Source organism: Pyrus communis, chromosome 7 (assembly GCF_041283825.1).
Source record: "Pyrus communis isolate YQ-2024b chromosome 7, ASM4128382v1, whole genome shotgun sequence".
In the NCBI taxonomy this organism is placed as follows: Eukaryota; Viridiplantae; Streptophyta; class Magnoliopsida; order Rosales; family Rosaceae; genus Pyrus; species Pyrus communis.
Genome location: NC_142571.1, coordinates 3,221,605 through 3,237,092, shown reverse-complemented (window position 1 = coordinate 3,237,092; position 15,488 = coordinate 3,221,605). Strand labels below are relative to the sequence as shown.

The 15,488-nt window shown below is 36.8% G+C and overlaps 2 protein-coding genes across 4 annotated transcripts; one reads left to right on the top strand and one right to left on the bottom strand.

Moving 5' to 3' along the window:
• The first annotated feature begins 1,535 nt into the window (after window positions 1-1,535).
• Window positions 1,536-6,228, top strand: LOC137734954 (oligoribonuclease). Of its 3 annotated transcripts, none has more exons than XM_088697599.1 (8): window positions 1,536-1,718; window positions 2,341-2,472; window positions 3,214-3,290; window positions 3,950-4,031; window positions 4,188-4,243; window positions 4,744-4,830; window positions 5,451-5,541; window positions 5,672-5,920. In XM_088697599.1, the coding sequence occupies exons 1-8, from the start codon at window positions 1,580-1,582 to the stop codon at window positions 5,845-5,847; spliced, it is 840 nt and encodes a 279-aa protein (XP_088553725.1). In that variant the 5' UTR covers window positions 1,536-1,579; the 3' UTR covers window positions 5,848-5,920. The 3 variants fall into 3 exon arrangements, with proteins under 3 accessions (XP_088553725.1, XP_088553724.1, XP_068330398.2); XM_088697598.1 differs by having other exon boundaries at window positions 1,541-1,736; window positions 5,672-6,228; XM_068474297.2 differs by lacking the exon at window positions 5,672-5,920 and adding an exon at window positions 5,927-6,228 and having other exon boundaries at window positions 1,551-1,736.
• Window positions 6,229-7,441: 1,213 nt separating this feature from the next.
• On the bottom strand, window positions 7,442-14,436 carry LOC137733573 (MATH domain and coiled-coil domain-containing protein At3g58250-like). The gene is made up of 4 exons (XM_088697196.1): window positions 14,339-14,436; window positions 9,809-9,934; window positions 9,557-9,714; window positions 7,442-8,183 (listed from the first exon to the last, which is right to left on the bottom strand). Exons 1-4 carry the CDS (start codon window positions 14,434-14,436, stop codon window positions 7,522-7,524), a joined length of 1,044 nt encoding a protein of 347 aa, XP_088553322.1. The 3' UTR covers window positions 7,442-7,521.
• Window positions 14,437-15,488: the final 1,052 nt, after the last annotated feature.

The following is a 15,488-nucleotide window of genomic DNA, read 5'->3' as shown; positions in this document are numbered from 1 at the left end:
CGCTCGCTAGTTAATGGTTAAGGTTGATGAGGTTGGGCAATCTTTATCTAAACCAAGAATCAAGTCAATATGTCTTTGCAGTATTAAGCAAAAGTCATTGCAATGGTGATTTGGGATGCCGACAGACACCGTCAGAGAAAAACAAATGCAATATAATATAAAAAATATGAAATTTAATTCAAAGAAAAAGTAAACGCAAAATATCCATAAATCGAGTCATACCTTAGTTGAAGGATTAAAAACTTCAAAATCACCATCCATCAATAGAAAAAGCTTTGTTTTTCTCTATCAGAGCTATTAGGGTTTTAGCCGGAATGAACGTAGGATAAAGAAAGGGTGATGCTAGGGTTTAATTATAGTGCATGGGTTTATTGATAAATTTGGTATTTGCAATAGGGTAAAATAGACAATTAACATTTAAAATTTAAGTTGGGTGTAGAAAGAAGTTATATGAGTTTAAATAAAATTTCCTATTATCTAGTCTTTTTTTTTTTTTGTCAGAGCAAGCCTACAACAATAAAAACCCTAAATCTGGAAGAGTGCAAACTTAACCACACAAGCTGCGCCGCCATCGCCGATATGTCACCACCACCAAGAGAAAGAACCCACGAACAAATTGGATGAACGAAAAATGGGGGTGAGTGAGCCACCCGCGGAAAAAGAGCTCCCATAATCCTACCAAATAGTGCGAAACGCACTTTAACAACCACCAAACACCACAGGTCAGTGGTGAAGGATTGATGACGGGGAGAAACGTCAGGGCTAAAAGGGGGCATAAAACCCAAATCTAAGACAATAAGGAAAAAGTGCAAGGAAAGAAATGCAGGGAAATAAAGGGTAAGCAAAAGTGAAAAGGAAAAAAAAATAATGATAGAAGAGGATGACCTTGCCAAGGAGAAAAAGAATGATGGAGCTGGAAAGCAAATCCCACGGAAAACGGGGAAGGAAGGAAGAAAAAAACAGAGGGGGTAGGGTCAGAGAGAGTGGTGGAGACCAAAACAACAGGAAAATATCCAAAATTAAAAAGTAAATGACGTTCCTTTAAGACCCTTCGCATACAAGGTGTTCTTTTCTTGAGTCTCACCCCTCTTTGATGGCGGCTTGGCCGTCTCAAACTCTCCTTTTCCTTTTTAACGTTCTATTTTTTTTTTTAATTTTCAAATAAACAAAAAGAAATTTTGTTTTAAACGATAGTTTTGGTATATTCTTAAATATATTTGGGTGTCCAAAGAAATTTATATTTTGTAAGAGGTGGTTAAAGAAATTTGTAAATAAAGCCCAATTAGTGTTTTCCAGTGAAATTTTACCTGGGCCAGCATACTTTGGGCCCAATGACCGTTTTTGGTCTAAACAGACCAAATCGAAATCCGGCTGATCAGAATTTGTTTGGATGTGTTTTTAAAATAACTAAAAATACTTTTAGTAAAATATTTTTAGAACTAATCATTAGTAAAATACAAGATTATCCTGAAAAATCACTTCCTAAAGAAGCATATAATTTATACTTTTTGTAAAAGTCACTTTAAATACATTTACAATCCAAAAATATTTTTTCTGACAAACTTAAAGGTACATTCAAATGAGTTTAAAGTTTCAGAACCAAACCAAAGCAATCGTAATCAACAGAGACAGAGAAACAATGGAGTTCCTCGAAAATGCATTCTCTGCGCTGGAGATTGACGCCGAAAACGACGATCCAACTTCTTCTTCTTCCGATGGCACTAGAAAATCTTCAGGTTCATTCACTTTCATTCCATGTGTTAGGGTTTTGGGTTTAGGGTTTATTATTTAGCCTAAAAATGTGACACGGCTGGAGGGAAAGGCGTCTTTGAAGCTTATTGCTTGTTTACTTCTCCGGATTGATTGCTTATAAATTAAGCTTACTGCTTACTTGGTTAGTGGTGAAGTTTGGTGCTGATTTAGGCTGTAAACCACTTTTTGCTTTTGTATTGAGCTGGTTTCGACAATTTCCTGGGCTAAGTCCTGCTAGGAAGTTTTCATGATTACTATTTACTTTCATCTTCCCAGTATATTTGGATGCTGCATACTTTCAGTGAACAACCATTTTAGGCTCTTTTTCTTAATATTTCTCTAAAAAAAAGTTCTTATTTTTTTAATGGATCCTGCAATTTTGATGAAGTATAAATTTTTTGTTTACAGACAAAAAAAATCTTTATTTTTTCTAAATGTAACCCACATTCATGATAGAGTAGGCATTGGGCATATATAATAAGAATTGCCATAATAATGTTTTGCTTAGGTGAATATTTGTTGATAGTCCCACTATGTGGATTGAAAAATATGAGTATATTCATTTTAATGATGCATCTTTTGAGGCAGGCAATAGCAAGAAGAAAGTCAACGACTCTGATAACAAGTTGCTGGTAAATGAGAAGCAGAGTAAGAAAAATACAGAGATACCTCCAGAAGAGTGCAAAATGCCACTGATATGGATTGACTTGGAAATGACTGGTAAGGGTAATATTGCTTGGTATAATACAAAAATGCCTAACTAAATAACATTGATAATTTCTTCGCTACTCTTGGGAACTAATTCTATGTGGAACTTTGTTGTATGGAGTATATACATGTTGCATGATGTTACTTATTTGAGTTTTAGAGGGTCGTGGCAATGCCCGCGGAAAGACATAGCTCAGGTCCTTTCCATGTTCTCTTCTAATCTTCGTTTCACAGTTGGAAAGGGGGAGGTTCTGTTTCTGGGATGATACTTGGGAGTAACCTAATCTGAGATTCTGAGGGGAAGGATGGGGAATCTGTGTATTTCTTATGGGAAAATGCTAAACTTTTGGCTTGGCAATTCTTTTGCTTCTTCTTCCAAACTTGGATTGGATGTTTCGGGTTTTTAGGCTTAGTAGTTGCCGGCTTCTTCCGTTTTATTGGATAGGTGTCTGTATTTCCTGCTAAGAATGTTCTGTTTCATGCAGGTTTAGGGCTATTTATATATAGACTACTGGTCCACCTTAATTGTACTTCTTAGTCTTTTTGATTATTAATGTACTCATTCTGTTTCCTTCCTTGAAAAGAAGACAAAGATGCACATAAAATATGTAGGAATGCTGGGCAACATACATTAAATCAAACTGACCTATTATTGTGCTGTCTTCTTTCACTTCACTTAATGATTTCTATGGTTAATTGCCCTAAATATGCAATGACACAAAAATATTCACTTTTGCTTCCGTGGACGTGCAGGTTTGAATGTTGAAGTTGATCGAATACTGGAGATTGCTTGTATAATTACTGATGGAAGATTAACCAAATCGGTGGAGGTATTTTCAGCATTGTGCATTAATGTGTGGATATGCCTCTGTGTATTTCTATTTTTAGATTTTGCAGGTGTAGTTAACTACTCTGTGTTATCCCTGATTGCAATTTAAAAGATTGTATGAGAGTATTCATACATAATTACTTTACGCCGCATGTATCCCCTGCATTTATTATGTCCAATAAAAAAAAAAAAAAAAAAAAAACAAAACAAAGATACACAGAATCAAAATGTTTGAAAGTGAAAATGAGATCAAAACATCTCAGATATGTTTCCTTAAGTAGGTTTCAAAGGGCAGGTTTTAGTTTTTTTTCAATCCTCTAGAAGCTGTAGGAGTGATGTTCACTAGTAGTTTAATTACGACGGAAACCGTCAAAGGCTTTTTCATTCTCCCTTTGTCTTCCTTAAAGACTGGAAATAGGTTGTCTTCATCATTGGTTTTTTTTATTTTTTATTTTTAAATTTATTATCATATAATTCTGAAGGAAGTTAAAGAAACAAAAACCTGATTGAGTCAAGGATGTTTGTTTGAAGGAATACGCTTAGATGTTATCCTTTTCCTTGATACTTATTATGATGCCTGTCTGTTCTTTTATCATTTGGGCTCAATTCCTAATCTATTATTTTTTTTTTTTCCTCCTTGTTACCCCTTTTATATTTCAGGGCCCTGATTTAGTTATCCACCAAACCAAGGAGTGTTTAGATAGAATGGGAGAATGGTGTCAAACACATCATGCAGCTAGTGGTAAGTAAGCTGGGTAATCCGACATCGTACTTCTTGGTAACATATGGTTAAACATTTGTTCTCTTTATCGCCAAGCATCATATCGTACACAAGAATCTATTATCATTTTAGCGTATGGTGTAAGATTTTACGACTGACAAACTTTAATAATATTAGGGTTGGCAACAAAAGTGCTCAAAAGTTCGATTAGTGAAAGAGAAGCTGAACAGCAGGTGCAAAAGAACTCTTTTTACACATGAGCTATATTAATTTTGGTTGGCATAATTAATTATTATTTTGTCATTGGATGTCTGGGATTCTTTTAATCAATATTTGTTGTGATTTTAATAACTCGTGTTTAATCATAGGATTGAATAAAAAGAATTAAACTCTTTCAGTTGAATAATTGTTAGAGAATTCCACCTCTGAGTTTCTCGATGTCAAAATAACAAACAACCTGGAATCTTTGGTCATTTCCTCGTGTAGAGAAGACCAATTTGATACTCATTGTACTTTTCCTTATTTGTTTTGGATAACATAATTCCACAACCTAGTTTTGATGAACCACATAATTTAATTGTTACATATGGTAATCACCCTCTGTTCCCTTCAATTCTGACCTTTTTATATGTTCTAGTTCTGTTTGAGCAAATTTATTATTAATGATATATTATAGTCACATACTTCTTTCTTTATATTTCTTGGTAAGTAAATATGTGCTTGAATACTGCAGGTCATAGAATTTGTAAAGAGAAACATTGGAACATATCAACCTCTCCTAGCAGGAAATTCAGTTTATGTAGATTTTGTGTTTTTGAAGGTAATTTGAATCATTTTTTCTGGATTTTTGTTTATAATTTACTTCAATTGCAAAAAAATTCTAATACGGGATTGACTTATTTGTTAGTATTTGGTTATTAGTAATGCATTGCAATTTATTTCATAAGCCGATAAGCATGCGAGGACCCCACTGTGCCACACATCAATTTTGTTTTTGCATTAATGCCTGTTTTTCACTTATTTGGTTGTTTTTCTGTTATGTCAGAAGCAGGTAAGCTTATTGTATTAAGGGGAAACATGTGTAGCGGAGCTTGGAGTAAAAAACATGGAGTGTTGGTAAATAGGGACCAGGCCGTAGATATAGTTTTAATTGCAAACGAGGTTGTGAAGGAGGTGAGATTAAAAGAACAAAAAGAAGGGAGGATTATTGAAGTTGATTTAGAAAAGTTCTATGACCATGTGGGTTGTGGTTTTGTTGATTTTTGTTTGGAGCAATAAGGTTTATGGAGCTTTTGGAGGAAATGGAAAAAAACGAAGGGGTGTAATTGTGTCTATTTAGAAAGATGTCACACCTATGTTTTTCTCATTTTGTTACCGTACTTAGATATAAATATAATCAGCTTGGTTGGAGTTCTTTTAACTGGCTTTTTTTTCTGGCAGAAGTACATGCCGGATCTGGCTAGCCTTTTCTCCCATGTACTAGTGGATGTTAGCAGTATTAAAGCTCTATGCGTTCGCTGGTATCCTAAAGGTAAAAATACTTACATAACCTGGTATACTCTGTAATTTTTCTCTACCACTTAAAAGGCACACTATTTATTTATTATGAATTAAAACATCCATCCCTCGGTGACCTCAGTCTATGTTGTTGGCCACGCCAGTGACTTCCCTTCCCATTGGCCCGGCATGGTGGTTAGGTCTTGGTGGTTGTGTGGTTTCTTATTGGAGTAGGATTCTCTCCCCTTTCATTCCCCTCCCTTCCAGTCTCCTCTCTCTCTCTCTCTCTCTCTCTCTCTCTCTCTCTCTCTCAGAAACACAGGATGTTGACGTGGTTTAATCGTGAGCATTCAAATAGGAGGTATTCCTGAGTGAATTTACTTGGGACAAACATTGACTAACATGGTTGTTTAGCGCAGATAATAAGAAAGCCCCTTGTAAAGAAAATAAACACAGAGCCTTGGATGATATCAGAGAAAGCATCAAAGAACTCAAATACTACAAGGAGAATATTTTCAAAGGATTCAGAAAGTGATTCAAGGAGGCTACTTCATTACCAGCAGTTTGTGTATTACTATTATAATTATGCATTAAATTAAACAATAGAGTGATTTGTATTGGGATTCCATCGTTGTTACGCAAACCCGTCAAGTTATATATTTATATCCAACTTAGATGCTGGTTGTTTTTAATCTTAAATTTCAATAGACCTTGGTTTTAATCTTGTACATTTTTTCAAAAAATACTTGCTGAAACTGACTTCCAAGTTTTCCAGATTCTGAGCACTATCTTGCAGGGGTATCAGGGTATGGTTTGGAATGGATTGGTTTTGCCTCCAATTTGCAACAGAATCAATTACAACTGAATGCATTGGTTCGGTTTGGGTACAACTCAAATCACTGCGGAAAACGAATCAAACCAAATTAGTTTATTTTTTGGGCAAATGGTTCGGTTTCATCTGGGCGTTTGGGGCCTTAAATTGCAATTCTGTTTACTTTTGTAATTGTTCAACTTTGTTAGTTCAATAACATAGAAATAAAAATAAAGAATGAAATGGGATTCGCATTACGGGTAACTGCAAGAGAGAAGTCGTGAATTGAACTCATTTTCTTTCTTTCTTTTTATTTTTTTTTGGTTGACAACGGGGCGTAAGCTTGAAAGAAAAGGAAGATTACATTAGAATATCATAAAGCTACGAGACTCCAGCTATATCTGCAACTAGCAATCGATAAGTAAATGTGCTTAAATGGTTTTTAGTTAAATTCTAGTATAACCGGTAGCCAAAAAACCTGGTAGAGGATTCAAATTCTTCGTAAATGTGCAATTAACCATCCCGTCCAATATAAATCAGTACAATTGTGATAATGTGAGGAAAAAGTCCCAACATTGTTGAGGGACCAAACCATGCAAGGTTACTCATCTACTCATCATATAGCCAATTGATTTTATGCTAGAATCCCAACTTTCATCATGATCAGAGCAGGTTGGCCCACACATAAAGCCCAACGGCTGCAAGTCAGTGAGGTCATCCTGTTTATGTTGTCCACATGCTAGACTTGAAAATTCGTCACACATGAGAATGTGAGGACAAAGTCTCACATCGGCAAGGGACCAAACCGGGCAAGTACTTATAAGAGGTTGAACTACTCCCCATGTTACCAATTGATTTTACGATGAAACCTCAACTTTCTTCAACAATCATCTCTGTGTGAACACTGGTTTGTCATCCCTTGCAGGTTATTCTTTATTCTAAAACACCACCATCCATTTTTTATGCGAAGAACCCGAACAACAATTTCCTTTCGTCATCTTTTTGCGAGTATTTCACGTTTGAAAAGAACACGACATGAAACAGTCCCCAGACAAACAAACGAAAATATGGTACAATTTAAATTCAGAGCTAGATTTGTTTTAAACTTCATAGCATTCCAAGTTCTACTGCATATTTGCATGCACTGCATAAATTTGTCTGAGGGATCATTATTATATATCTGAGAGAAAATTCTACCGTAAATTAACCTAACGGATAGCCTAGCTCACTATCCATATCTATCTTGCTGAAGTACTCTTCTTCTGCCTCCGCCAAATTTCTTTTTGCTACCTCAAGCTCGGCTTCTGCGTCCGCTAAGATAGCCCGTCGTGTCTTTATTTCGTTCTCCAAAACATCGACATCTTCTTTCAGTCTATTCACTATTCCTACCTTCTTCATCATGCCAAAAACAGATAGAACATGAGGCTCCAGCCAAGCCAAGTCAAATTTGAAAGCTTCAAGCTCCTCCCATAACAGTTGAAGACGTTGACAAGCATCAGCGTTCATATCCTTGGCCTTTGTAGTCTTCAGAAAATGCAAGACTCGGCCCAGAGCTGTGAATGCACATTGAACAAACGTACGACTCCTCTTCATCTGGCACTCAATCAAAGAAGGATACGACGAACACACTTCCTCCAACAATGGAACAAAATTTGTCCCTATTCGCACTAAACCCCTGAAATCCATAAGCTCACCAGTTTCTTGGTCTTCTAAAATTTTAGTACCGTTACGAACTGAAACTTCAACTTCAACAACACATACATCATTCACCAGGTACCCCGTATCATGGCGATGAAGCTCACTTAGAGGAATGAATGATGTAAGGCCCCAGTCAGCTGTGCTTGCCGTAAACGTATGTTCCAAGTCTGTAAAATCAGAAGTATATATATCAACGATCACAAAAACATTAATCAAGAATCAAAGCATATGAATAACTAATGTATCCATATAAAAGATAGAAGAGGCCATTTGGATTGTATGTTCTAATGGATCAACTGAATAGGTAAGAAAAGCACAGTTCAAAGAGATACGAAACAAATGTTCAATTAACCAACTTAAGTCAATTGAGCTATCGACCGTACGTAGTATACTTTCCAACACTAACTAACTACCTTCAGCTGGGGCATAGACTTAAGGTATGCTTAACATCAACAGTCTCCACACAAATTTAACTCTTCAAATACCAGTTTGTTAATTTATGCGGCAATTTGAAAGAGTAAATTTTGCTACTTTACAATTTTGTTCTCCAACAGGCTCTATAAAATTTAATATTATATTATGTACTATCTAATATGAAACAAGTTGGTTCCACATTTTGTTGTTGTTATGGGATTAATTAATGGAGATGGTGAGAAAAGAACACATTACCATATTAAAATGAATGTTTGAAGGCTTGGTTAGAAACTCTTATTTGAAGAATGAATTTAGCTACACTCTTGGAGCAAGAAAATCCTATGTGGCTCTACATATGTAGTTCAAAACATGAATTTAATAACTCTTGGAGATGCTCGTGTGCCTACTTCACTACGACAATATGGATGATCAGCAATGAGTGAATACAAACAATCTTATACTGGCAAACAAATTCCCAACTACATGTACATACACATACATATGTATAATATATATCATTACGATAAGGGGAAACACATTTTTTCATATATTTTGGCACCTGTTTAGTAGGGCCCACTTCGTAATTTATATCAACGATCCGAACCGTCAATCTTTTAGGTCTACTTTCAAACATCATGGCTACCAAAAATCATTCAAATCCAAAACCATATGACCATTGGATTAATGTTGGTCATTCTAGTTTTTCTTTGCAAAACAATGTTTGTCCATTTTATTAACCACAAAAGAATGCCTTAATAAGTTTGCATTACTCTAATTTTTTTCAAGGATGATCAATGAATGATGAATTGAATATAGATGGTTCGCATTATTGAAATACATTATGAAGTAAGCCCCACAAAATGAGTGTAAAAATGTGTGAAAAAATGGTGTTGCCCCTTTTTCTTGTTGTGACCCTAGGTCTCATGTACGGTTTCCCTTCCCAAGTGTAGCACTTATCCAACACAAACAATGGCAAGGCTATATAGTAAGAAGTACAAAAGAAACTAAAAGTATGGGGAAGGCAAAGAATCGCTAAATTCTATTTACCAAACTTTTCCTTAAGTAAATGGCAAGCCCATTAGGTAAAAATTCGAATTGCGACTAATATGATCAGTAAAGAAGATACCCTTTGTTATTGACTTGTTGGTATCAAATTGATCAACGAGGGTGAACTTGAACTTTGTATATCTGTTCCACCCATATGGTAATGTTGAAGCCTCTGCAGCATCCAAATACACAGACAAGCAATCGACGTTGTTTCCCTCTGCATATATAAGCATCCGCCTGCAGATCAAACGAGTAAACCCTAAACCCACCTACAAATTATATATTATACCATAAAAAATTAAGCTTGTAAATACAAGATACCCAAGTGCACCATTTATAACCACCAATGACGAAAACTTCAGAGTAATGCTGGTACTTTTTCAACTTAGAAAAATTGTCAATTCTCCAGGTGAATGTCCCAGACACAAGGTCCTCCTCTTCCACCTTCTTGATCATTCTATATATACCAAGCTCATCAAATAAATAAGTAATTAACTAAACGGATATAATGTATAAATACAAACAAGGAGACTAAAGCCGATACTTAGTTAACAGAGACTACGTACTTACCTTGCAACTAACGAATGTGTCATGAGTCTCGACTCTCGAGAGATATTAACACAGGGAGAGGGAGAGAGATTGTCTTGATAAAAGCGGTGAAAAAAAAAAATAATAGAATTTGACACACCTAATATACTTCGCTAAGTCCTTCTTGTAAGTCATGAAAAAACCCTAGGCTGTCCACAGTGGGCTCAAAATTTTGATTTAGGAAATTTTATTTAAACCCAAATAACTTATCTCTACACCCAGTTTATTCATTATATTCATATTATTTTTAATTAAACTATCAATATCTCTTTAAACTCATATTTATTACTTAAACTATCCTCACAAACTCAATTCAATATGTAAATTTATCTTTACACCCATGCTATTAACTTATTGAATTGTTTAGATCAAACCTCATCCCTTGCTGGTTAATTTTTTTTTTTAGCGTCAAAAATAGAATTATAGAAGTCAACATTGTGATAGGACAAGATCTCATCAATGTGATTAGTACAAATCCACCTCAAGTTGGGTTGGATAGGAGTCTACAAGAGAAATTTTGGGAAGATCTTGGAGAATTGGTCCAAGGAATCTCATAGACGGAGAAGGTATTCACAGGAGGAGATTTAAATGGACATGTGGGCAAGGAGACAGACAACTACATAGGTGTGCTGCATTTGGAGAGAAACGAGGAGGGAAAAACCATTTTTGATTTTACAATGGCATATGGTCTCTTTCTAGAAGAGCACGTGGCCATCTACAAGAGTGGGTCGTCAAAAACACAAATAGGTTTCTTTTTAAGGGGGAATGGGGATCGTATAACTTGTAAGGATTGCAAAGTTATACTGGGAGAGAATCTGGCTAACCAATATGTCTGTTGGTGATGGGTATACATATCAAAAGAGATAGAAGAAAGAACAAGACCTTGAAGTGTCCAAGAAATAGATGGTGGAATCAAAAGGGGAAAAACAAGTCACTTTCAAAGAGAAAGTACTTGCCTATGCATTTAGGATATAGAGGGGAATGTTAGCCAAATGTGGATTCCATGGCTACTGTATCCGAAAGTTGCAGAAAGTGTATTAGGAGAGTCCAAGGGTTTTGTTCCACATCAAAAGGAATCTTGGTGGTGGAAGGAGGATGTACAATAAAATGTTAAGGCTAAGAAGGAATATTGTAAAGTCTTATACAAGGATATAACCAATGAAAGCCGTGAAAGGTATAAAATAGCGAAGAAGAAGAAAGTCGTGAGAAAAGCGAACAGATTTTGACGATATGTATAAGTGATTGGATACCAAAGAAGGAGAGTTGGATATCTATAAACTGGCTAGAGTAAGGGGAAAGGATGACAAGAGACTTGAACTAAGTGAGGTGCATCAAGGATGAGAAAGGAAATGTTTTAGCTATGAAGAACATGGTTAAAGACAGAAGGAGAGATTATTTTCATAATCTTTTCAATGAAAGACACGAAATGAGTACTTCTTTGGGTGAAGTGGATGCAACTTTTGAAAAAAAATGAAGCAATGAAAAACAGTGGGTCTCAACAATATTCGAAGTGTAGAAGGTCTTGAGAGAGACAAGTATAACATGACTCATAAACCTTTTCAATAAGAATTTGAAAATAAAGATGCCAACTTAATGGCGAAAAAATACTTTGGTGCCTAACGACAAGTATAAGGCAACATACAAAATTGCATGAACTATAAGGGTATTAAGTTAATGAGTCATACAATGAAGTTCTAGGAGATAGTAATTGAGTATAAACTAAGGCAAGAGACACGAGTATCTAACAATCACTTCGGGTTCATGCCAGAGCACTCAATTGTACGGAGATCGGTGGAATGATATAAAGACATGTAAAAGGATTTGCACATGGTCTTTATAGATTTAAAAAAAAAAACGTATGATAGGGTCTCTAGAGAAATTCTTTGGAGGATTCTAAAAGAAGAAAAGAGTATGAGTAACATAAATCCAAGCAATAAAAGATATGTATGATGGAGTAGGGACTGCAGTAAGAACTTATTAAGAACCAACTAACAGTTTTCCCATTAGTATAAGGTTACATCAAGGATCAGCTTTAATTTCTTACCTTTTTGCATAGGGTAGTGTACGAGTTAACATGACATATTTAAGATAATATCCCTTTTGAAAACTTTAGCAGATGATATAGTGTTGATAGATGAGACGCATGAAGGAGTAAATGCGAAACTTAACCTTTAGAGGAAGTGTTGGAATATGAAACTCTTCGCCTAAGTAGGTCAAAAATAGAGTCTATGGAGTGCAAATCAGTGCAAATGAAGGTTTGATGAGATAAGGGTGAACATTGGAGATCAAGAAATACCAAAGAGTGAACACTTTCGTTATCTTAGATCTATCTTGCAAAAGAACGGAGAATTGGATGGAAATCTCAACCATAGAATAAAAGTTGGATGGATGAAGTGGAAGAGTGCATCGAGTGTGTTGTGTGACCGTTATATTACACTAAAACTTAAGGAAAATTTTATAGGACGATAATAAGGTCATCAATGCTTTATGGCACAGAACGTTGGGCGGTCAAGTATCAACACATGCAAAACCAAGAGTATAATGGAGATAAGAATGCTTCGTTGAATGTGTGGACACATGAGAAAAGACATGATTAATAATAAGGATATTTGAGGTAAAGTAGGAGTAGCTGCAATTGAAGATAAGATGAGAGAAAACCGGTTAAGGTGGTTTGGACATGTGAAACGAAGACTTATAGATACTCTTATAAGAAAATGCGATTATGAGACAAAAGCTCAAGGGAAAAAGGGTAGAGGAAGGTCTAGGAAGACTTGGATAGAGACCTTAAGAAAATATATAGAGTACTTGGACCTAACAGAAAACTTGGCGTAAAACCTAGCGTAGTGGCGTTTTAGGATTCATACAACTGATCCCACTTAGTGGGACAAGGCTTTGTTGTTGTTGTTTTTATTTTATTTTATTTTTGGATAACCTCAGCTGTACGAGGGAAATTTATTGATATGAAAAAAAGTTACACCTAGTCAAGGGAGACATAAATCATACTCCTTATAATGTAAGAAAAACAAAATACATGAAAAGAGGGGGTGGGGGGCATACATCCAACACTAACAAGCGATGTTGGTTAGTTAGGCTAACTTTGCAATCCTTACAACTTATATGATCCCCGTTCTCATGAAAAGAAATTTATTTGTGTTTCTGATGACCACTATTTTCTCTTGTTAAAGAAGGTATTGTCTAGAAAGAGATTGTATGCCATTGTGAAATTCAAAATGGCTTCCCCTTCCTTGTTTCTCTCTCCAAAACCATGGAAAGCTTTATAGTTGTCTGTCTCCTTTCTCACATGTCCATTTAAATCTTCTCATGTGAGTACCTTTTCTGTCTGAGAGATTCATTTGACCAATTCTTCCAGATCTTCCTAAAGTTTCTCCTTCAGACTCCTATCCAACTCAACTCGAGATGGATACGCATTAATCACATTGATGAATTCTCCTATCACAATATTAATTACTATAATCCTATCATTGACCTTCTTAACATCTACAACATTTAGCGTGGAGAAATTGGAACAATTCCTTTGAACATGAACATTTAGTGTGGAGAAACTGGAGCAATTCCTTGGACCAATTTTATTAAAATAAATAATTTTTGGGTAAATCTCAGTTTACTACCCTCACGTTTCGTGGTTTTCAACATTTAGTACATGAAGTTTTTTTCGTCTCAGAGTCATACCTAAAGTGATAATTCTGGGACAGTCTCATACATCCGTTAGTCTGGCTATTAAGTATGCCATTAAATGATGACGTGGCACCCATGTGGACAATGATTGGGCACCACGTGTCATTTAGGGTCCACGTGGAATTTATTTATTTATTTTCCGGGAGAATGGGGTCAAAAAAAAAAAAAAAATTCAAAATTCAAAATTCAAAATTCAAAATTGTATCCCATCCATCCTTCCCTCCTCTTCTCCTACTTAACCCCCCTGCAACGAGAACCATAGCCACACATCCCTTAATCAACAAACCAAACCTCTAATTTCTCTGATACAAAACCTAGCCATGCCGTCGCTGACAGAGCTCCGATTGAAGTCTAGTGGCAACCGTCATGGAAATGCAACAGTGTAGTTCCTCGACCACACACGACGGGTTTTTAAATTTTTATTTGTTTGCTTTTTGGTTGGGAACGGGTGACTATCTTCTTCCTTGGCCACACACACCCACACTCATCCTCACTTTTTCTCTCAGAGCATCCCTATTCTGATTCCTTAACCCACAAAACCCGGCGTTTCGTTTCGTCAGGGATCAAGGAAGCTGACCTATTCGGCTTACTCTCCGCCACAGTCCCGTTCTGGTTGCCCCAATTCCCCAACACCTCATCAGGATCGAAATCCCTGACCTCGAACTCGTCAGACATGGTGCCGTTCTCGTCGACGATGCCGAACCTCTAGACCACATTAGGCAGCGACAAAAAAGGATGAGGCAGAGACGGAGGAGGCGAAAACAATAGAGGTAGAGCTAGGGTTTCGTGTATGAGGGCAGAGAGGTTGAAAGACTTGTCTAGATTAGGCGAGACGGAGACAGTGGAGCGTGCTCGACGCGTGGTGGTGATGCGACTCTAAGCTATTGAGCTTTGGTTATGACTAGTTAGACCACCTATTGTTATTACTATCCATTTGTCACATCCCGGCCCCGGGCGGATCACTTCCCAGACCCGCTCCACCACCATAGCACGATATTGTCCGCTTTGGGCTTACCATTCCCTCACGGTTTTGTTTTTGGGAACTCACGAGCAACTTCCCAATGGGTCACCCATCATGGGATTGCTCTAGCCCCCTTCTCGCTTAACTTTAGAGTTCCTACGGAACTTGAAGCCAGTGAGCTCCCAAAAGGCCTCGTGCTAGGTAGGGATGGGAATATACATTTAAGGATCACTCCCCTGGGCGATGTGGGATGTTACAATCCACCCCCCTTAGGGGCCCGACGTCCTCGTCGACACACGCGGCCAGGGTTAGGCTCTGATACTAATTGTCACATCCCGGCCCGGGACGGATCACTTCCCGGGCCCGCTCCACCACCATAGCACGATATTGTCCGCTTTGGGCTTACCATTCCCTCACGGTTTTGTTTTTGGGAACTCACGAGCAACTTCCCAATGGGTCACCCATCATGGGATTGCTCTAGCCCCATTCTCGCTTAACTTCGGAGTTCCTACGGAACCCGAAGCCAATGAGCTCCCAAAAGGCCTCGTGTTAGATAGGGATGAAAATATACATTTAAGGATCACTCCCCTGGATGATGTGGGATGTTACACCATTAGGCCCATTATTTAAGTAATACTATTAGACCCATCCATACCTCAAACCCTAACTATCTTTGAGTGTATTTAAACCATTTTTATGATGAAAAGAGACTATGAATAAAGATATGAATTTCCTTTGATTTCCTTTCCATTTCCTGCATTTACTT